Genomic DNA, 24,093 nt, shown 5'->3' on the forward strand with positions numbered 1-24,093 from the left:
GCAGTGCCTCTAGCCCTGCAACCCCACCCCTAGGCTGAACTCGGAGTAGGTGAGAGTCAGGAGCGGAGCACAGCACGTCGACCAAAGGAAGTCCGGGTAACACACCCCTGGGCACACAACAGCAGTGGCACCACGTCATTCCCCACGCTGAGAAGATTGTTGAACAGACCTATGGTAGGAAGCTCAGTACAGCTGTCTGCACAGCACTCCTCTTTCTGCTTCAGTCACACAATACTCCTCTCTCTCACTAATTCCCCTTTACTTTCTGACTGCTTTCTCCCCTTGCTCCCTCCCTACCTACAGCACTGCCTGGCCCTAGCCCCCTCCTTGCCCCCAGTACTGCCCTAGCTGCTATCTACCTTTGCCCACTCCAGACCCCCAGTACTGCATGCCCCTAACCTCCTTGCCCCCAAGTAACTTTCTATCATTGCTCCCTCCCTACCCCTAGCACTGCCTGCCCCTAGCCCCCTCCTTGCCCCCCAGCACTGTCATAACTGCTGTCTGCACCTACCCCTCCCTACCCGTGGCACTGCATGCCCTTACTCCCCTCTACCCCCAGCTCTACCCAACTTTTCCCTGCCTATTCTCCCAGCTCTACCCCAACTGATACCTGCTCTCAGCACTGTCCCAGCTGCTGCTTGCCCTCACCCACCATAAAATGTGATGGGACCCAGAAACTGTGACGTAGAACCCCAATTTTTTAAAGGGAGGGGTCCATGGGACCCACAATTTTTGTCGCTTAGCGCGATCACTGAGTACTAAGTACAAACAGAACAGTCAGACTGGAGTGGTTGTACGCCAGATGCTCACAGTATAGGAGAATACTCCTGAATCTATATTTTCATAAGGAGAGCTAGGTATCTGCAATAATATACTAACCTGAGGTTACACATACTCCGCAGGGCCAGTCCTCTCACCATAGGGTTGGGGTCCGAGCAGTCTTTACATAGAGTGTTTATAGTTAGCAAAGCCAAGTCAGGTTTATGAGGAGCATATGTACACATGTATAAGTAAACCAGCTTCTTTTGCACAATATCTACAGTAGCACTGGCCTTAACCATCTCCATGAAGACACTAGATACATCCACTCCTTGAGTCATGTGCCTTTAAGAGAAACAAAATGCAGCATATAGTTTAGTGACAAAACAAAGGTAAGTTACAAATTGCACAAAATAAAAATAAAAATGAATGACCTGCATGAAAAATTAAACACCTGAAATGGCACAATGGAAATTTCTAAAAGCTGTACACACAATAATTTTATTTTAATGATTACATTTTTCAGTAAAAAAAGACAGACATTGCAGCTATATGTAGTGAAACTAATACTTCTCTGTCTACAAAGGACATGATTCTGAGTCCCACAAAAAGCAATTCCAGAGCGATCAGAGATCCACTGGAGCATTCACCTGCAATTTGAGTAGGATGCATCAGTAAGACTGCGCCCCTCCCACAGTTGTGAGAGCAGCGTCATTACTAGTATCTGCATTTGCGTGAGCCCCATCCTTAGTGTAGGACACCTGACTGAAGTCGGACCCATCTCTACATTCTGTCCCTTTTTTTACTTGTCTGGGGATGCTTAAATGTAAAGGCCACGCTGTACCATTGTAATGTGTATATACACATAAGCAGCATAAAATCACAGGCTCATTATTGCTTCGTTTAATGCGTACCCCCGTAGTGAATTGAGCTAAATTACTGTGATGTCAGAACCTGTGCTCACACTGGACAATTGAATTGTCGTGGCCGTATTTCTCCTCTCTCACTTACTATATAATTTTCTATCCTATTTAGTTAAACATTATCTTGTTCTATGCTCTGTTTCCATCTACTGGGTCTCCATGTTACATATATGTTGCACCTGCATGTTCTTTATATATGGGACTAACTCTTAAGATGTATTTTATTCTGTTGCCTTAATACCAAGTGATTAAAGTAGTTTAGACTTCACCCATCATGGCTGCTCTCAACCTATATTTTTTCCGTGATACAAGGAAAATGGATCCTTAATGCACATTTTGGATCGAAAAAAACCTTTTCTTGAGTATGTATAAAGAATATCACCAGTAACGTGTATAAGTGCACTGCTGCATGGTTTTTAAGCAATATTATTTTTATTCAGCACACTGCCTACTAAATGTATTGCATTAAACATTATGTATACAGTATATCCCAGTACACTGCACAGTATGTGTTTTAGGCAGTGTAAAATGTCATAATTTTGTATTGAAAATTACTTTTTTTTTATGAATATGTTTATTTATTTGCAGAAAGAATACCATAGAGACTAACCTAGAGATCAAGAGCACGGAAGATGATGCCTGTCTATCCCAACATCTTCTATCAAGTCTATTATAACATTGTCTCACTATCATCACTGAGAATCAAACATCACACATCACTGAGAATCAATTCATATTTTTAAGTTGTTGTTACAAAACTCGTCTATATATTCATGTTAAAATGCTGAAATGTCCATCTGTACGAGAACTTTTTCTAACCTGTATGTATGTGGGCAGCAGAGTGGCGCAATGGTTAGCTTGCTGCCTCACAGCGCTGAGGTCTAGACTTTGGGGTAAATTTACTAAGATGGGAGTTCTATTTAAGAAGTGATGTTGCCCATAGCAACCAATCAGATTCTACTTCTCATTTATCTAGCATCTTCTAGAAGATAATACCTGGATTCTGATTAGTTGCTATGGGCAACATCACTTCTTAAATACAACTCCCATCTTAGTAAATTTACCCCTTTGATTCCCACCAAGACTCTATCTGTGTACAGTTATGTATGGTCTCTGAGGGTTTCCTCCCACAATCCAAAATCATAGTAATAACCGGTTACCGGTTTTCTACCGTATTCAATATAAAATACTTTTACCTTCACATAAGGCTATTAACCAAACCACTCCAATATACATCCCTACTTACAGTCCACACATAACCTTACATATTTTCTCTTTCTTCACTTTCACATCATCCTAACCCTAGGCCAACATTCCTGTGTGACTGGGTCATACTGCCCACCTAGAACCTCTGCAATCTGGCTGGACCAATATGCAATATGTAGCAACTATCCTTGCGTATCAATACCTATTTCCCTATAGATTGTAAGCTTGCGAGCAGGGCCCTCTTACCTTTATGTCTGTCTGTTATTACCCAGTTTTGTTCTATTAATGTCCCAATAGTAAAGCGCAACGGAATATATAAAAGAAAATGTTAATAAATAAATAAAATAAATAATATCGATATCTCAAATGGCTTCTGACAAAAAATGAATACTAGTATTTGTGTGGTCAGGACTGATGTGAATAACTTTGTCGCAAGATTCACATATATATGTTTAATGCTACCAATGTTATTTATTATAATATGTTCATTTTATATTTTGTTATATAATCAATAAATATTTTAGCACAACATGGAATAAACATCATTTTAATAAATGGATTTTTGAAGACTTCCCGACAAACTGACTATTTTTTTTATTTAGAAATGGGCTTGAGTGGCAGCTAGGGGTCACTGGGGCGTTTGCATGTGAGAGAAGCCCCCATGGGTGTGTGGTAGGCAAGTAGTCAGAGTTGTGATCTATTCTGAGTTGTGCCTATGCTGCTCTCGTGGCTAGATGGTTGGGGGAAATGCTGTCTCATAGATGCTTCTGACTCAGGATACGGGAGGATATTCCCATAGGACTTCCGATCGCTGGAAGCATCCAGAGTAGTTACTTCTTATGTGAAACTCAGACTCCGGCCCATAATAATTTGGGTGACAATGGGATATTTGCACATAGAGGAAGTCTCGTGGGCTAATCAGATGTGAACATTCATGCAAATGCAAAACTGTTGAACTAAATCTTAGAGATAGGAACCATAGGTATATCCACTGCACTGGAGCCTAAATATTTCCAATGTAATGATTACCTAGCCTTCCCAAGGACACACCAAAATGTAACAAAAAGTATATTATATTAATCCGAGAGTCCTATGGGGAGGGGTGCTACCAAAGATGTTGTATAGATATGTATCACTAAGCAAGGGATAGGGAAAGTGGCAAAAAGAAATCTTTTTAATCGGTGCACAAGGGTAATTTGTCAAATATTAAAATTTTACTTTTATTATACTGCTGAATAAAATTATACTCCATATTCCATAAATCATCTGTTACGCATGAGAAGCAAGCAAAATAAAAACAAGAAAGAGAATAGAATGTGCAAAGAAATAAATATGTGTTCTAAAACTTATTCAGCTGGTGCTTATTACTGTTCGTATTCCAAATATTATTTTCTGCTGCACTTTAGTCCATGATTATTTCACACAAAGATTATATGTTTTACAGAGATCCGGTTTGGCTGCTGCACCAATATTGACTTTAGTACTTTCTAATTCCAAAATATGATGTAACTCCACACAAATTCAGAGCTTTTATGGTATGAAAACCACCATTATTATAGCAACCTGGTCTCTATTGCCAACTATGTATTCCTATTCAAAGCTTCTAATTCTTATAATAATATAGGATAGTTACATAGGGTTCACAATATATCATAACGTTGCAAACACATGACATTCACTGTGTCTGATAGTTTGCACTACAATGGTTTTTATTCATCAATCTGAGATCATATTTCCAAATATTGATAGAGCCATATATATAATAATATTGTTAAATCACAATATCGGCTAAAATGCTGTTCCTTCATTACTATTTAATGTGAATGGTGACTGATGTATACTTCAACCTCATCTTAGGGTAAATTCCCCCTGTAGCGTGTTGAAGTTAGCAGTCACATTCAGCGACATCTCCATTCATTGCAGTCAATGGTAGAACATATATATATATCTGCCAGTTTATTTGGGATGTTACATCTATAGCACTAGCGGGATTGCCGTATCATGAATGGTGTGGGTAAACGAGTCACTAATCTCAGGGTATATCCCCCGGTGTCACTAGTTTCTAGCACCAGCCGTCACCGCCGGCGTTACACATAATGTTAATCATTCTGGTCTGCTAAAGACGTAGATATAGTTGCGCACAGCGTCACCGAGTGCATCAATATCGGTGTGGCATTTTATGCATATATTCTTATAAGGTAATGAACATAGCACCAGCGAAATGCCGACTCGCGTTTCGCTATCAGAATTGCTTTCGCACAGGCCAATCATGGACTAAAGTGCAGCAGAAAACAATATTTGGAATACGAACAGTAATAAGCACCAGCTGAATAAGTTTTAAAACACATTTATTTCTTTGCACATTCTATTCTCTGTCTTGTTTTTATTTCGCTTGCTTCTCATGCGTAACAGATGATTTATGGAATATGGAGAATAATTTTATTCAGCAATATAATAAAAGTTACATTTTAATATTTGACAAAATACCCTTGTGCACCGATTAAAAAGATTTCTAAATCTTAGAGATGGCAGAACAGTTTATTTTTTGTGTGAGCAACATTTTAGTCAATCTTTAGGTAATCCAGGTGGTTTTGGCTTGGTAAACCCTCGATACACAAATGCCCAGGTAGGTCTGGTCATGACAAATGTATACATATAACTTGTCTGATACAATTTGCCAACCACAGTCTCTTAAGTGGATTTACATAACAATAGATAACTGGTCTAAAACATAGTGCAGTGCAACTAGTTGCAGTCCCTGGACTTTTTCTTACCTGATCACCTTGTGGATGACATTCCTGTATCTGAGGCGGTCTGCCTGGATATGAGGATTAGATAAGGCTCTTTTAAGCTCTTTCACAGCATCTTCTGACCCCAGGTATGGCATTGTAAAGACTGTGGATAGTCACAGCCTGGAAATAACTTTATACAGAATCTAGAAGCCAGCAGAGTATTTGTAATTTTGCAAGAGTCTGAAAATCAAAATCAAAAGTGTTAATATTAAAATGCAATATTAAAAATATATAGAGCACAATACATATACATTTAGACAAGCAGCACAAAAAGCATGATAGAGCAGGTGGATTGTCAGATGTTAAGATTTATTATGAAATCTCTGGTCTAAAATAGACAATTGGTCACATTAATTAAGTATAGAAGTCAAAAAATATTTTTATGCACTAACGATAAATACATTTGCTTGGACATCGAATTAAGGAAATCCAAGAGCACTATCCACTAATTGACACTACGGGCCCGATTCAGAGATGTAAGATAAAGACGCAGCTGCCGTGCTAAAATATGCTAATGCTGAAGGAGGTGTCTGAAGTCAAAAGACGCCCACTATCGGCATCTCACTACCGTCATCTCACTACTGGCATCTCAGATCGGTTGCAGCATCGGCCATCGGAGTGAACCTAAGGCTACTAAGAATGGCCGCCTCATCACGACTGCCGAGGGCAGTAAATCTGCATAGGAGAATGCAGACACTGGCCTCTGCACGACACGAAAATGGGGCAGAGACCCCCCTCCCTGTTTTTAAGAATGAGACCATCGCTGCCTTGTCCCAAAACGTATGCAGTCTGTCAATCAGGCTGCTACATCCAGGGCACTGTGACCGGAGCTGCAGACCCATCGCTGGGCATGAGCACTGCGGCTCCGGCACAAACCCAGTTCAAATAAAATAAAATTGTCCAACTGCATAAATATGGCCCTAGCGTCCACCTTTGTATCATTCCCTACATTCAAAGCAGTGGAGATGGACTGCAGGTCTGTTATATGTCTAACACTTTTCTTTTTGTGAAAGCTGCAGATGGCGGAATTGAAGTCAATGATCCATTTAGGCATTCAAATCAAACATTTCCTCAATAAGCTGCTAAACAGATGGGTTACAGGAATTTAACCCCTTTGAACTTTTACATTAAGATTCCATCAAATTAGTTTAAACCACTAAAACTCACAAAAAAAACCATGAAGAGATTTTAAACTGCACTTTTAATGATTCAGAGGTAGAGGCTAATTGAAAGCCAGTTGTTCGGACAATATCTTTCATCTGTTTTAAATACTTATAATAGCAGCATTTTTCAATTTTTATTTAAAAAGAAACAAAAACAAAGTCTGCAGACAAATAATGAATTGTGAGTTTGAAAATATACACGAAGTCCCTAGTGGTTCGCAATACAAAATATTGTCTGGAACAATTTGTGTAATGCTGAATTGTATCTGCCAGTGTATGCCCAGCATTAGTATCATTTATAATACAGACAAATATGTTGACTTTTTGGGGGATTGAATACTTTTGCAAACCACTGTATATACAAGGACTGATATGATTTTCCAAGACAGGTAAGCACACATAACCTACCTAACACAACATTTATCCAATAAGCTGGTCAGATCACGACCCTTTAGCAGTTGAGTTCAATGGCTTCTCTGCCTTCTGTGACACATCTTCCTGCTGTGTGACTGAGATACTTTTACAAGATCCCAATGATATCATCCTGAATCAGCCGCAAAGCATTAGCAATGATTCTTTGGGGCGCTCATAAAGCAGTTATTAGAACAGCCATCACCTCAACAATATAAAAATATTCAGAATCTGACAATGAAACGTCAAAAATTACAAATCTACAACAGCTATACCAGAGGTGTCCAAGCTACGGCCAGCCACCTGCATGGCTGTAGATCAGCACTCAGCTGCAGTGGACGTTATTTTGCTACATAAAGTTCCATTACCTGCATCATATCCTATTGTTATGCTCGTTACAAGATTCATTTCAAGTAAGCCTTGAACTGGAGGGACTCTGGGCCTGATTCACTACGGATCGCTATTGCGATCGCAGCTCCTCCTCGTACATCCGTAAGACCTCACAATCCTGCATATACATCGGACCCTCACGTAGAATTACAGCAGGTCTACACTTATTCAGAAGTTGCAACTGTCATAGCACACAGTGAGTACTCAAGCTGCGTATGCAGTCGTAGTGGCTAATTTATGCACGTCCAGGAAACAGCGTTCTAACAGACAGGCACATCTGCATTTCTCCAACTACAAACCCGGTCACCACCCCCAAACGCTGATGTCCCGTCCCTCGATCTTCAATGGCTTTGTATCTGCGTAAGATATCTCAGTGCGATCGCAATGCTAAGTCACGAACGCACAGTACACACCATCGGCCGATCTGCGTACGCTTTTGCAATTGCGATTTGTAATTAATCAGGCCCTCTGTTCCCCACTTATTTGATATACATCTCAGTTTATATTGTGCGTTTTTTGTTTTCTAGCAATTTTATCGAGGATAATACACAATTTTGCTCAATTTTCTTTATTTTACATATTTCTCTGTAAGGGGCAAGGACAATTATAGATCTGAATAGGAACCCATTAATGACTTTTTCACAGAGGCAGTGGAAGGACATATTCCTACTAAGAGGATCTTCGATCTGGATATGCATATACCATTTAAATTATATAGGAAGTTTCTTCATTTTGAACCAGCGTGTATTATCTGTACCTCATTTTTCTGTTTGTCCTGTGTCTACTTGCTAATTGTAGTATTAGCTAGAGTTTAACATAGAGGCTGCACAAGTTGTAGCACTCTCATTAACCACTTACCTGGCATAATCACATAGGATTCCCTGTGACCATGCCTGTTGCTGCATCCCCCTGGTGATTATAGAGGAGACCCGTTCTACACATGTGCAAAACGGATCCCCTCCTTCTCCAGCCCCCTAGCAGTGATGTCGGCGGCATCCTTGGCAAAATCGCACCCCAGAATGTTGTGCAAACGGCACTCTGGTATGCATGCGCCAAAAACAAAAACTGCATAGATGGGAACTTGGGGCCTGATTCAGACCCGCTCGCAAGCGGGTCGATGGCCGGGCAGTGTGCACGCGCGAGCCCCGCGGCGAGCGAGAAAGCACTCGCTGCGGGACTCACTACAAGACGGGGCGGCTGACGATGTTGATCGGCAGCTCGCCCCGTTTTGTACGCGTGGAGGGGGGGTGGCTGGCCAAACAGAGGCGTTCCCGAAGGAATGCCTGCCGTTTGGGGGCGGCCCTACTGACATCACAAGTGATGTCAGTAGTGAGCAGGAAGCTCACTGGGGCTTGCGGGAAAGAGATCCTACCACAAGAGTCTCGTCGCAAGCCCGGTGGTCCCTCGCAAAAGCTGTGGGTGGTCACCCACAGCTTAGCGAGCGGCCTGAAGGCCGGCTACAAAAAAAAAAAAAACGCCCTGATTCAGAGCAAGCGCTCTGAAAGGCCTTTGTTCCCCTTCGAGCAAGTGCAGAGATCACCAGCAGCAGGGGGGGGGGGGACTGATGATCAGTCTCCTCTGACCCACGCTCAGCTGTGCTCTGCTTTAGGAAGGAGGGAAAGGGGCAAGAAGGAAGGGTATTGCCGGGTGAGGGAGGGATAGAGGGTGATGTTTGGCAACTTGGGGGGAGGGGTGATACCCACAAAACATTTGAAGCGATATATAGATGTTTTATATTGTAATTCATGCATACTTACCTTTTGGGCGAAGCAATCCTCTGATCTTCCGTGTTGTCGGAATGGAAGTGGTGTCTGCACATGCGTCGGCATCTGTTAGCAGGTCCTTTCTCCCCATTGCCGGCATCTGACATCTGGTTCTGACTGCGCATGTGCCGGCGCCTGAGACTAGCAGATCACATCAGACCTACTGCAAAGGACACTGGTCAAGATAGTGGGCGGAGCAAGTGCTGGGTGATGGGCAGAAAACAGGGAAGTATTCAACTTCCCTGCTCTTTTCGTTTGGCAGCAGATTACGCCATCCCGAGATGGCGTAATCTGTACACAGCAGTGGAACGGAAAGCTAAACTTTCCGTTCTTCTATGAATCGCTCTCCCCATACTACTGTATGGGAAAGCGATCCAGCCTCGGATTGGGGCCGCTGCTGGAAAAGTCATTAACTTCTGCACAGTAGCCTTTTTCTTGAAAAGAACATAGCAGTGAAATGCCCTGTTTTCAGTTAAACAGAGCTTTTCTGTACGTTAAGAATGAACCAATTTATCTCTCTCCACTTTAACTCTGTCTGAAGTGATTAACCCTATAATGCCAACTGACCTGTGTCATATTATCTTATTATCTGCGTGTTATTTGATGTATCAGTCTTCACAAGGATAAAGGCAAGCCATTTTTATCCACAAGGTCTTGAAACCAAAATGACTGAATGGATATGCTTTCCCCTGTCCACCTCCAACAGTGCTTACATTGGGCACGTGAGCATCAGAACTGGACCAAGGAAAAATGGAATAAGGTGGCCATCTCTTATGAATCACCTTTTGTTTTACATGTGGATGGCCGGGTGGGTGTGCGTCATTTACCTGGGGAAGTGATGGCACCAGGACGTACTATGGGAAAAAGGCAATCCGGTGGAGGTAGGAATGGCCATCGATGGTTAGAAACCATAGATGGTTGCCCGCAGATGGTTTTAGGCGACCATAGATGGCGGAGATGAGGACCTGATGTTTTTGTTTTTATTTCTTCCCACACTTGCACTGCAGAGCTACTAGGCTGTCAGGCAGTAGCCCTGCACCAAGGCCGGTAGGAACCATCAATGGTACGCCATTGCATGGTGTCATACCATCAATGGTTCCATCAGTATTTTTCCATCGATGGAGGGCACATCGATGGCCATCCCTAGGCGGAGGCAGTGTGATATTCTGGGAAATGTTCTACTGGGAAACCTTGGGTCCTGGCATCAGGGGTGTAGCAAGGGTGGCTCCAGTGGAGCACCTTCTCCAGGCGCCTGCTTTGGCCAGGGTGCTGGAGATCAGCAATCCGATGAAGGGCAGAGCACCTGCTGAGCGTGAAACACAAGAGATCAGTGCCTCCAGACAGGGGGCATGGTGTGGACAGAGCAGCACTTGTGGCTCGGCCCAACCACGCCCGCAGAATGGAAGCATTGATCTCTTTATGTGCTTTAGGCTCAGCTCATCAGCAGGTGATTCCCACCCCCCAGTCGAATGGCTGATCTCTGACGCCCTGCAACAGTAGGGAGGGGGGAAGTAGATCTGATTAAGGGGGAATATCTGTGTGTGTGAAATGAGGGGAGCTTTGTTAATTGGAAGAGCTGAGTGTGTATGAGTGTATGTGGGGGTTGGTCTGTGTGAAGAGGGGAGATCTTTGTGAGGGACAGGTGTGTGTGAAGGGGGGGGACCTCATACCCTCCAACATTTTTCAGCAAGAACTCGGTACAGGGGCGTGGCCAAAGATTAAAGGGCCGTGTCCACGGGGGGTTTTGAGGCAGCTGGCGCTGGCGGGTTTCAAACTTGCAGTATAAGTGTAATACTGCAACTGAGTGAGGAATAGATCTGAGTGAGGGGGAAGCGCTGTGTGTGTGAGGGGAGGCTGAGTTAAAGAGGAGAGCTGTGTAAGGGGGAGAGCTGTGGCGGGGTCTGAATGAGGGTGGATAGTTGTGTGTGTTTGAGGGGAGGAGATATGTGTGAGAAGAGGGAAGATCTGAGTGAGTGGGGAGAGCTGTGTGAGAAATGTATTTATATATACATTAATATGGATTCCCAAGGCAATATTTTGCATAGGGCCCTGTGGGATCTTGATCCAGCTCTACAGTAGGGAGGAAGGTGGAGCCACGGGCAACAACAAAGAGGGAGGAGGCGGTCCCCTCCCATCATCACCCCCTGCTGCTCCTCTTTTCCTCCTCTGAGGTGGGTCCCACCTACCACCCTGGCCCTGACTTCAGCCGGCCAGGTTTGCACTGAGGAGAGAACATGGAGGCTGTGTCCCTGCTCCTGAGAACCTGGGTTGCGGCACCCGTGACTGGGAGAAGCCTGAGCGGTGAGTGTGGTGAGGTCACGCCTGACTGCTCTGACACCAAATGCCAATAAGGGGCACTACTGTGGCATAATGTGTAAAAGGAACACTACTGTGGCATAACTTAAATAAGGGGCACTATCGTTATGCATAAAATGAAAGAGGGGCAATACAGTGCCATGTGAACTATGGACTGTGTGCTTTATTTTAATTGGTGGAAGTAGTTTAGTGGGTTGGACTATATCTAGCCCTCTATGTCCCAGTTTGATACTGCCCCATATATTTATTTTTATTTCCCTTTAATTTGCCCTACGCCCCCTACCTACATTTCCCTTTAATTTGCCCTACGTCCCCTACCTACACAGATGCTCTGGGCTCCATGGCTACACCCCTGCCTGGCATTCATAACCAGATCCCACCTGCTCAGCACGGAGTAATAGCAGCAGCACTTTATCTACAGTCACCTACTACCGCAGAGACCATGGTGCTACCCTCTCACTGTAACTTGCGTGCAGCGGCTGAGATCATGGCGGGATACACAGGGACAGTGTTGCTGTGTCAAAAATGATGAACATATAGCACGTCCCTGACACGGCAACACTGTCCCTGTCTATCCCGCCATGATCTCAGCCCAGACGCAAGTAGTATAGCAGCGAGGCGAGGGGTTAAACATTTTGGCGGGAACACCTACCAGCAGGGTCCGCCCCATCCCGCCCCCATCGTCTACAACCAGCACACATCACGGAACAGGTCAAATGTCTTACCGGCAGCGGTGGCGCTGACACATCGGCACAGGCTCCGTGCTTCCGGGATGGTAAGGCCAAAGCAGCGGAGCGCTGCACGTACTGATCTCCTGGCGTACAGCGCATGCGTGACACGTCCTGCACAGGCTGTGCAAGTCTCTGTGTGTTTCCGTCCCGGTTATAACTATAACTTAAGCAGACAGCGGCTAAAGACGGATACCCAGTGTGTCCGCTGCCTCTCCTCCCTGTGCCAGGCTCACTCTATGGGCTGATGCTCGGCATATCCACTTATATATTACTTCCAATACAATATTTCCTACATCCAAGTCTTCAGCGGACCAATCACCGTTTGTGCTCTACTCTGGTGTTACTACAGCACCGTGTTATATCCTAGCTGGCAGTAATATCCAGATTCCAGCTGTTTGTATATCATCTCATGCTGTATTACAGCGTAGGGGTGAACATTGATCAGCGATGTTTAACCATCGATGATTTTCTGGCGACGTTAGTGTTTTCACTATTCGATGACGCCGTTCTGATGTTTGCAGCCTTCGGATGATAATGATTCGTGTGTGTTCCGATTGTTACATTGCTATCATGCTGTGTGACAGGCAGGGCTGGATGTATGGGAGATATACTGTAGCAGGGAGGGAAGTCATGCAACAACTGAGCTCTGATGTGTACAAAGTTGCTGCTATGATGTGCCAGTCGGATTCTACTCCGCCGTCGAGCTGTGCTGCGTGGGTATTGCGTATATGCGTAAAACCTTGCAATGGATTTAACATTGAATGCTTTTGATGTGATGGCTAGCTATCATTGCATCGTGACTTTTGATGGCGGACAGGGGCGTATCTACCCATTGGCCAGGATGGCACTCGCCAGGGGCGCAGACCAAAGGGGGGGGCGCAGCCCGTCAGTGCCACCAGTAGCCAAGGGGTGGACAAGTCCCTCAGCCCCACAAGTGTAGGGCAGACCGCAGTGAGAGCGGTCTGCCCTACACAGTCTACAAACAGACAGCCGCCAGCGGCGGCTGTGTGTTTGTAATAACAGCCAGCTAATGAGAGTCAGACAGACTCTCATTCGCTGCTGCGTCGTCCGCGGAGGGAGCCGGCTGGAGCTCACTCATGAGCTCCATGTTCCGGCTCCCCCCGCAACATGTGACGGGAGAGACGTCATACGTCATGACGTCTCTCCCATGCAGGAGAAGAACGGGCCGAGACTCGGACAGCGGCGGTCGTGTCAGGAGCGGGGACCAGCTAAGTAGAATAAATTTTTTGTTCTGTGTGTGTGTGGATAAGCCTGCCACTACGGGGGGGGCGCTACAGAGGCACTTTATGGGGGGGGTGCCCGCTACTGTATGGGGGTGGCCACTACTGGGAGCACTGTATAGGGGTGGCTACTACTGGAAGCACTGTATAGGGGGTCTACAACTGGGGGCACTGTTTAGGGGGGGCTACTACTGGGGGCACTGTTTAGGGGGGGCTACTACTGGGGGCAATGTATAGGGGGGACTACTACTGTGGGCACTGTATAGGGGGACTACTGCTGGGTACTATTACTGGGGGCACTGTATAGGGACCTACTACTGGGGTCTACTACTGTTGGCACTGTATAGGGGGGACTACTACTTGGGGCAATGCAGCATAGGGGGGATTACTACTGGGGGCACTATATAGGGGGGCTACTGCTGGGGGCAGTGCAGCATAGGGGGGATTACTACTGTGTGTACTGTATAGGGAAGGCTACTACTGGGGGCAATGCAGCATAGGGGGTATTACTACTGGGGGCACTGCATAAGGGGGGTAGGGGGGCGCCAGTACATTACATTGCCAGGGGCAATTGGATCCCTAGATACACCCTTGATGGCGGATGCCCACCCCAAAGTTCAATAATGGGCTTCAATGTCCATCCCTAAAGCCCCGTACACACTGGACGATTTATTTGAACGATATATTGTTCAAATCGTCCAGTGTGTATGCACTTACCGACGAAAGATGCGCGCTCCCGCAGGTTGTTAACGATATCCCCAGTCGTCTGTACATGCAGTCCAATTTGGGGATATTGTTAGTGATGCCATGCTGCCGAATGCAGCATGGCAATGCCCCCTGCCATTGTTTGTCGTTGCTGGCATCGGCAAGTGTGTATGCAATTGCCGATGCCGGGCTCGTCGCATCCGACATCGCTCCATACACACATCGTCCAGTGTGTACGGGGCTTTATGCAGTGCAGCATTGCCCAGTGGGTGGAGTGTGTGACTGAACACTAAGGAAACTTCTAATTTTGTATCTTCTCATAGTTCCCTTCACACAGTACTAACTCTCTAGTGTGGAGTAAGGTGTATGAACACCAGTACTAGAGGTGCTGTATTTAAGAAATAAGCTGCATACACACACAACGATTTTTTGAACGATATAACTATAACAACGTCGTTATCGTTCGATCATTGAAAAAATCGTTCAGTTTCTGAGTTATAACGATGAGCGATTATCGTTCATGGGCGTTCCCATTTGTAGTTCTTTCTGACTGACAACTGATTGATTTTCATTAAGGGAAGTTACAAAAATCATTTGTAGTTCAAAAAATCGTTCATTACACTTTAAAAAATCTGACAGATAAGCTGACAGAAAATCATTCATAAAATCGTTGGTAACAAAATCTTTGTGTATGCAGCTTTAATGATGAGTTGCATTTCTGTGTCCCATATTTGACAGACTAGAACCTGTCTTGGGCCAGGAACTACTTTTGAAGGCAAGAGAATAAAAATGCACAGACAAAAACTGATCCACCACACAACGGGCCTGGTTCTGAGTTGGATGCGTGCGTGACTGTGTCTGTGTCTTTTGCCTGTCGCTCATCTATGACTATGCAAATTCACTACAAATACCTTCCATGGTGTGCATCTGAATGTGTAAGGACTGAGACTCCCAACGTTCAGCGTTCGTAGGTGCAGATTTTCCGTATGAGTATGGACCCCTATGTGAGCAATTAAGCGTCTGTAGAAAAACACTTCAGCGTTGTGGCCGTGACAATCCCATAACGCACCCATAAGAAGGACCATCTCCGCATGTCTAAATAGCCACCTCCAAGGAACAACATCTACATTTTTTTAGGTCATTATCCATGCATCTAAAATCACAACAGTGACTGTATGAACACAATCATGATACACGCGTGGTATTACTTGGATGCATGTGCAGTAAAGAAAAAAAAAACAACTGTCTGACTTGGGCATGCCACTTTGCATCAGGCCCAAAATTAGATCATTTATTCTGGATCAAAGTGTGTTTGTGTGGATTCAAACTTTTCTGTATCTTTAGTGTGGATCTGACTTTTTTTTTTTATTTTGTGTCTTTAGTAAGGATCCAGCATGTGCCTTGGAGTACATGTATATGTTGCCTTATGACAATTTTTGATATCGGGCCAAAAAAGCTACTCAAGTACTGTGCATCTGTCTCCCATCTCTACCATTTGCAACCCTGACTTCCTATACCCTACAGTAGTGGCTCCCAAACTTTCTCGAATCACCGTTCCCTAGAGTATCAGAATTTTTTTTCACAGCACCCCTAGGCCAAAAGTTGCTTATTGAAAAATTCAGAAAATAAATGAAGTAAACAGTGCTTATATGACATCCTTAGTTACAGTTATGTAGTGGTAGACAGGCCAGCGCTACTGTTTGTCCACATTTTATGATAGGCAAAACCAGAGCTAGTGACTGCCAATTACATTGACCATAAATAATTTGTTTTGGTCCTGGACCACCAACCCGTGGCACCTCTGCAAGTGCCCTGCCCCACCGAGTTTGGGAACCACTACACTACAGGATCCAATTCAAACTCCCTCACATATTATTGGAGGAAGCCAGTAGAAATACAGGAAGAACATACATGTTCTGCAAATATGTAAAAACGTGCAGTGAAATGTCTCTGGTCCAGGAGGAACTAATGCCGAAAGAACCAGGCACTTTAAAAGTAATTGCCTTTAAAACCTGACTTTCATCTTCTGAGCATTTTGTAAACTGAAATGCAAAGATGCTGTGATCATGAAGTTGTGCTGTATAAGGAATGGGATAATTTTGCTCTAGGTCTGCTACACCAGGGTGCACGAAATTGCAAAGAAAGGGCCGAATTTAATTCATTGCGTAGATGAATAGCTGTGGGAGGGAGCTCCTGCAGCTATTCAATACGCGCTGTTTGGACAGGCTAAACTATTTCTTCTCGCACCCCTGCTGAGGATGCGAGGAGAAATCTGACAAAAGTGCCGGGTGCGCAGCTGTTTGCCGGCTTAGCGCGGCGCTAACAGCTACGTGGCTGGCACTTTAGTTAGAGAATGCCAGTTCTCACGACTAGACACCCAGGAACCGGCATTCTCTCACTTATCCAGTTGTCGACCAGGCAAACAGTGCGGTGTATTGAATTGCTGCGTGAGCTCCCTCCCGCAGCTATTCATAATCTCCATAATCGCATTGAATTGAATTCGGCCCAAAGACATTTTCTGTTTGATGTTTTATCAGTATGCACGTCACAAGGATTGTTTTAGCCAGGGGTAAATAAAATATTAATTCTCCCTGAGCTAATTCCTAATCCCGTGCTGTTTTTTTGGAATACTGCAGGAGGAAAAAGGTGGACATTGGTAAAGTTTGCAATTCCCCAAAACCTTGCTATGCCTCAGCGGACGCTAAGAAACGAGGGTGGTAATCCTAATACATAGCATTCCATATACCAATGCAATTTCTCACATTTGAACACTCTGGGCGGAATTCAATTGATTTCTGCCACCATCGCGCTCGACGTAGCTATTCAATTCTTGCTCCTGTCGGGCACGATCAGCTGACAGCACTACATTTCAGCTCGCAGCCCCACCACTTTGGGTGGGATCAGCACAAAGATCTAGAACAATTGCATAGCGGCCCGCAAACTCCTGTCACTTTAGACGGGAGATGCGGGCCGCGAAAACAATTGAATTCCGCCCTCTGACCCTAAAGCTGGGTACACACTACTCAATTTGTCGTACAGTCATGGTACCTGCGACCACTCTGCATGATTAGCCTGTACACACAATTTATCTTATGATACTTGTCTGGTCCCATCTTCCGCTCTGCTCTATCGAGCGAGTCATGTCATCTATTAGGAGGTTTTAACATCATCGGTCCAGATTTGGGTTAACTCAAGAAATTCTCTCCCTAGTAGTGCAAATATCCAATGTCTTAGAACAAAAAAAAAAAATTCTACTAATTCCCTTTGCTCTCAAATTAAGAATAAGCTTAACACCCTTGTTGCTCGCAAAGCCAGTAAGGGATGAATTCAATTACAGGTGTTCACTTTGGACGGGTGAAAAAGGGAGGTAGCCTCGGGCTTTATCGCATGCGGCTATTCAATTTAGTCTTTCACCGAAGACCCTGTTTAACAAGTATTCAAAAGGGGCGTTAAGTGTAGTTAATGAGTGTTAACTCATACAGTCCTTGAAGAGTTCACAGACCTATGTGTTAACTGGGTGTTTTCTTTCCCATTAAATGCACACTTACCTGGGATATCTTTTCCGGTCTCAGGAGACCTGACCAGAAATCCCAGTTAACTCTGGCTAATTGAATATGTGCCGGTGATCAATTAGTACCTATTAACTTAACGGGGCTAAATGAATCCTCTCCAAATATTAGGAAGCTGCAGCAAGGCTTTTTTGATAAAGCTGACCCCATGTTCACCAATAAATGAATGCAAAAGAGGGCTCCCTGATTGATAAACACTGAAACATCGGAATAGTGGGTTGAAAACATATGTCCCTAAAGGAGTATGCAAATTTCAAAGCTTTTACAGTTCTCTATATAATCTATCTGCCCTCTACATCAGCAGTGGACCCGTACGATCTCAGGGGGTCATTCAGACCCGCTCGCGAGCGCAGGACGCTCGCAAGCGGGTCGATGTTGCCCTACTGCGCATGCGCGAGATCCGTCGAGCGATGGGCTCTCCGTCGCTCCAGGTCTCGCACCAAAGGGGGCGTGCTGTCGATGCTGAGTGACAGCACGCCCCCTTTGGTGGGTGTGCCGGGGGCGTGGCTGCCAGACGGAGGCGTTCCCATGGGAACGCCTACCGTCTGAAGCCGGCCCCACTGACATCATAGTGATGTCAGTGGGAGTGATTTTGGCTCTGATAGAGCCAAAATCACTCCAGGGCTTGCGGCAGCGAGACCCTACCGCAGGGTCTCCGTCGCAAGCGCGATGGTCTTGACCATCACCATGGACGCTCGCTATAGCTGTGGGTGGTAACCCACAGCTATGCGAGCGTCCACAAGGCCGCTCCATTTTCATGTAGGAGGGCCCTGGTTCAGAGCGAGCGCTCTGGTCAGAGCGTCCGGCTCTGAATCAGGCCCTCTGCTCTTTCCTAGAACAAACTCCTCCAGTTCTGAGTCATACAGTAGCTTTCTCTGTGAATTGCTAATATTAATCAAGAGGATTTACTTGTAGCTATTAAAGGCCCTAAATCTTCTGCTCCCAGCCCTGTTGGTTTCAGTGAGTCCCTAATATTAAAAACGTTTTAAATAAGGTCCTTTGACTCAGCATCCATTTTAGCCAACATTGTGGTGATCCTGGAGCCAGGAAGAGATCCCACCAAACGTTCTAATTACAAGCTGAAATCACTCCTCAATGTTGACCTGAAAATATATGCTAAAATACTTCCTAATAAATTGGGCCCTCTATTCTCCTCACTGATTCACCCAAATCAAGTTGGATTAAAGCCCCTATACACAATCAACTGATTGTCGCAATTCTGCGAGCCCAAATGATGGGGTTGGAGGATCGTGAAATCCGACATGTTGGATTTCACTTATTAGCCGATTACGATCAAAATATGATCAAACTTTGTAAATTGGTGACTTGTAGAATTTCACAGATCGGCGAACAAAGATGGTCGTCATTTCCGACTGGTGAATCGGCCAATCTGTCGGGAGCTGTATGGGCCCCTATAGTTGCAGAACAGCAGTCCCCAGATGACCGGAAACGGACCATCACATTCATTATCTCCTAATTATGGCTCTGCATCTCCTTTTCATTCATGTTTGGAGTGCTTAGGTTGGTGGACCTCTCTGAGAGATTATTAGTTTGGGTATTGGCCCTATAATGTTTGTTATTCGCAGCAGTATCTGTAATTGTGACACCTGCTCCTTCATGATTAATATTGGTATGACCCACGGTTGCCTCTGCTTCCCTCTCCTATTAGAGCTAATTATTGAAACCTTTTGCAACGAAAATATGTGGATAATCGGGAGATTATTGGTGTTAATGGGGAAGTGAATATGTATGTGGGGTGTTTGAAATAGTACCAAAATTATTATTTATAAAGTGTAATTTAATGAATTATAGCAACAATATTACAAACTGAGATATCGTGAAATGCATATAACTGAACTATGTAATCAATGGAAAACGCCCATTACGCTGCAGAATGGACAAATGATATATTTAAAAAAAAAAAAAAGCTCCTTATAGGTGCTCATATAAATGTTAGGACTCCGTCAGATTGAAATACGGCACTCCGTCCAAGTCCCTCTCCGTGAAATGTCCAAATTAATATGATGGTCCCACCTTAAGAGGAAATCCTACATCTGCACAAAGCTATCACAACACTCCCTCTGCCCTCAAAGCTTGTCGTGATGCTGTGGGCACAGTGTGATGTTAAATCCCTTTTGCTGCCAGCTCCTCCGAGATGCAAATGGAGTAGTGGCGATCATATATCAGCTATATAGGGGTATTCAATATGGAGAGAAAACTCAGTTTCGCAAGTTCGAAAAGTCTTTGAAGAAAAACGGGGATAACTTTTCACCACTGAATAGATGGCGAAAAAAAGTGCAGAATTGGGGTTTAGGGGTGCAGGCTTAAAAAAAAAATAGCCTGCACCCTTCAGAATGACCCCTTGAAACGATCTGTGTAAAGAAAAAATCGGGACACCCCAAAAAAAGTAGGGATGTGCAGGCTCGGATAGGTTCGAGTTTGCACGTTGAGTTCAGATTTTTCCCTCTTCCGTTTTTTTGGAGGGAAAAATCCGAACTCAACGTGCAAACTCGAACCTATCCGAGCCTGCACATCCCTAAAAATAAAAAAGCACTTTGAATTTGGGGGCCAAAAAAAAAATGTTGGGAAAAAGTTCAAAAATAGCAAACTTGACTCTGGGGGGGTCCCCGAATATGCCCCAGGTGTTTTTTTTTCTTTGCAGCTGCTGGCGGCAGGTGGGTTTTTCAAGTCACTTTAGCAACTTTAAAATATGCTGACCCCCATTTTCAAGTACCCCAAATTTGCTGGGCATAGTTATTTTCCCCACAAAAAAATTCTAAATGCTCATCTGCATAATTTCTTCAAAATCGCATTTATGCACTTGCCGCGGCTATTAGAAACCCCGACTTCCTTCAGTAGTTAAAAATGGGGGTACCCATAGTGATCCCCCATGTCTAGACATCTTTAGGGGGTCCCTAGAATATTTCCCAAAAATTCCCGTTTTTATTGAACCTGTAAAAAAAAGTAGCAAAAATTTTACAAAAAAAATGACATAAGGTCAAACATCCCCCAACCCCCCCCCCCCAAAAAAAGTCAAACCAGCCCCAGGCTTGCCAGCTAGTGGTGGTTTCTAAAAATACGGGGAACAAAATGTGTAGGGTTCCACCGTATTTTAGAAACCAACACCAGGCTGCAGGGACTAGTGCTGGTTTTAAATATAGGGGGCAAAAAAGACGTGGGGTACCCCCTATATTTAAGACCAGCACCAGACCCAACTGACTGGGGTGAAATGCCACAGACCGGAGACCCAATCACCGGGGCTCCAGGTCTAAAGCATTACACCCCTAGTCGGTCAGCGCAAGCTGGTGATGTCGGGAGTTGGGGACCTCCCAAAAAAGGGTCCCCCCTCTCCTGAGCACCGCAGGCTTACGCTGAAGCCTGGGGCTCATCCCCATACCCCTGGAGCGGTGGGTATGGGGGTAATAGGGGGGGCCAAATAATGTCACACTATTGTACTTTACAGTGGAACTACAAGTGCCAGCATGCCTGCCATTTTGCACTTGTGGAACTACAAGTGCCAGCAGACATGCAGCACCTGTAATTTCACTGTAAAATAAATAGTTAAAAAAAGACAAAACACACACACCGTGTCCAGTATAAGTTTATTACACACACCTACCCATTCACACATACTTACCTATACTAGATGTTCTGTCCTCTTCTCCAGTAGGATTTCCCAAAAACATGGTTCTGCAAGAAAGATTTCATACTCTCCTACATCCAGCACTGGTCTCCGCAGTAATCCATGGGTGTTTAAAAACAAAAAAAATGAGTTACCCGATCCACGGAACACAGCTATCTGTATGTGTGTTGCTACACATACAGATAGCTCCCGAATGTCAGCTATCGGCACTTCACGGGCCTTGCAGTCCCGTGAGCCAATCAGCGGCAGCGCTGACTGTAGAGCGCCTGCTGATTGGCTCCAGCAACTGACAGTTCCCACGTGGGCGAGTCACACCACGTGGGAACTGTCAGTTGCTGGAGCCAATCAGCGGGCGCTCTTCAGTGAGCGCTGCTGCTGATTGGCTCACGGGACTGCAAGGCCCGTGAAGTGCCGATAGCTGACATTCGGGAGCTATCTGTATGTGTAGCAACACACATACAGATAGCTGTGTTCCGTGGATCGGGTAACTCATTTTTTTTGTTTTTAAACACCCATGGATTACTGCGGAGACCAGTGCTGGATGTAGGTGAGTATGAAATATTTCTTGCAGAGCCATGTTTTTGGGAAATCCTACTGGAGAAGAGGACAGAACATCTGGTATAGGTAATTATGTGTGAATGGGTAGGTGTGTGTAATAAACTTATACTGGAAACTGTGTGTGTGTTTTGTCTTTTTTTAACTATATTCCCCCATGTGTAGACATGGGGGATCACTATGGGTACCCCCATTTTTATCTTCTGAAGGAAGTCGGGGTTTCTAATAGCCGCGGCAGGGAAAAAGACCCAGCAAAGCTATTTGAAAACCCGACTTTATTTTGCAGGCTAAAACAGGGGTACCCATAGTGATCCCCCATGTCTGGATATCTTTAGGGGGGTCCCAGGCATATTTCCCGAAAATTCCCATTTTTATTCCTTAATGGGGTCAAGGGTAATTTTTAAAAAAACAGGGATAATTTTTCAAATCACTACAGCAAGTGAAAAAAAGTGCAGAATTGGGGTTTGGGGGTGCAGGCTTTTAAAAAAATAGCCTGTACTTTTGGGAATGTCCCCTTAAAAGGAAATGTTCAAAAAAAATTGTTTTTAAAAAAAAAAAAAAGAAAAACAATTGTTGTGAAAATATAAAAAAAGGAAAAAAAAAACTGCCAAACTAACGAAATTAATTCTGGTGGGGTCCCCAAGTATGTGGCAGGTGTTTTTTTCATTGAGCAAACTAGCGGCAGGTGCATTTTTGCAGAATTTTTAAAAAATAACTTTAGGGACTTAAAAATATGCTAGTACCCATTTTCATGTACCCCAAATTTGATGGGACCACTTTTAAAAAAAAAAAAAAAAAAAGCTAAATGCTCTTCTGCATCACTTCTTCAAAGTCAGGAAAAAAACACCTGCCGCGGCTATTTAAAAACCCCAACTTTCTTCTGCAGGCAAAAATGGGGGTACCCATAGTGAACCCTGAGGTCTGGACATCTTTAGGGGGGGTCCTACAATTATTTCCAAAAAATTCCCATTTGTTTTCGCCAATCCAAGTATCGCCGGGTCCCGTTTTCATCGATTTTATTTTGAATATGGGAATAAGCGGGGGCGCGCGCGATACTTTTTCGCCCGCAAAAGCTCCGATGTGCGGCTAAATTTACGACGGCCATGTTAAAGTTTCATATTGAATACCCCTCACAGTGTTTCCTTTAGTGAAGAGAGAGACCGCAGAACTCGATCTTTAGATCTAGTAGTTATTATAGTACAGTGCAGTGTGGTCGCACTCCATACTGATAGAGAATTGTGCAGTTGATCTCAGGTGCATGAGTTGTGTGCTAGAGTGATCTCCTTCACACGTTACCCTGGGTATAAACACTCCCAGTTTCATGAGAATGTAGGGATTTTTTTTTCTTTTTTGGTGCTATTTTAAGTAAGCAACCCACATATATTTTTTGTTCTTGTTTGGTTGCAGTAGGTGGCAGAACCTACTGTGAGAGTTGCCAATTTGAATTATTTGTTATTAGTTGGTTGATAGATGCACCTCCATTTTTCATAATTGCTAATGGAGGAGCCAGGGAAAGTAGTTTTGTATGCGGACAGTGTTTTACTGACCGTAGGGGACCCCTCCTAACCCGCTTCCACATCATCTTAAGGATATTTCTTTATATGGCCAATTATTTGGTTACAAAATTGGTCCTCCGAAGACCAAGGTCATTGCCCTTGAACAGATGTTCTCTGTAATTGTTACTTGCAAAAGATTAAGGGCCTGACTCTGTCAGACACATCTTGTAATTTTCCACTGCGCATGTGTCATAAGAGACTTCTGCAGTAGCCAGTAGCTCTTTCCATGTCAGCTTGCATGGACGGAGCTTAACGTGAAATAGATGTAACTGGGAGAGAGTGTTGGCGGCTTGTAGCCTGCCGTCTGTACTTCAGGTATGCGGGAGCAGCTGTGACTAATATTCCTGGTGCACCCAGCATAGGCAAGGAG

The 24,093-nt window shown here is 44.5% G+C and overlaps 2 protein-coding genes across 5 annotated transcripts in view; one reads left to right on the top strand and one right to left on the bottom strand.

Annotated features, from left to right (window-relative positions):
- AP4B1 (adaptor related protein complex 4 subunit beta 1) overlaps positions 1-12,700 on the bottom strand; it is a 53,453-nt gene extending 40,753 nt beyond the window's left edge. Inside the window, exons 1-3 of one of the 2 annotated variants that reach the window (XM_088454440.1) lie at positions 12,449-12,700; positions 5,663-5,860; positions 880-1,104 (exon numbers count right to left, since the gene is read on the bottom strand). In XM_088454440.1, the coding sequence (XP_088310566.1) occupies positions 880-1,104; positions 5,663-5,775 (338 nt within the window). In that variant the 5' untranslated portion in view covers positions 5,776-5,860; positions 12,449-12,700. Of the gene's footprint in view, positions 1-879; positions 1,105-5,662; positions 5,861-9,401; positions 9,519-12,448 lie in introns of those variants that run through there. The other variant, XM_088454441.1, reaches the window with a different exon arrangement.
- Positions 11,607-24,093, top strand: part of LOC148479698 (5' exonuclease Apollo-like) — a 29,309-nt gene continuing 16,822 nt past the window's right edge. For 2 of the 3 annotated variants that reach the window (XM_088454442.1, XM_088454444.1), the window contains exon 1: positions 12,395-12,498. The gene's annotated coding sequence lies outside the window, so the exon portion shown is untranslated. Of the gene's footprint in view, positions 11,709-12,394; positions 12,499-24,093 lie in introns of those variants that run through there. The other variant, XM_088454443.1, reaches the window with a different exon arrangement.

Source organism: Taudactylus pleione, unplaced genomic scaffold (assembly GCF_031769625.1).
Source record: "Taudactylus pleione unplaced genomic scaffold, aTauple2 ptg000615l, whole genome shotgun sequence".
NCBI lineage: Eukaryota > Metazoa > Chordata > Amphibia > Anura > Myobatrachidae > Taudactylus > Taudactylus pleione.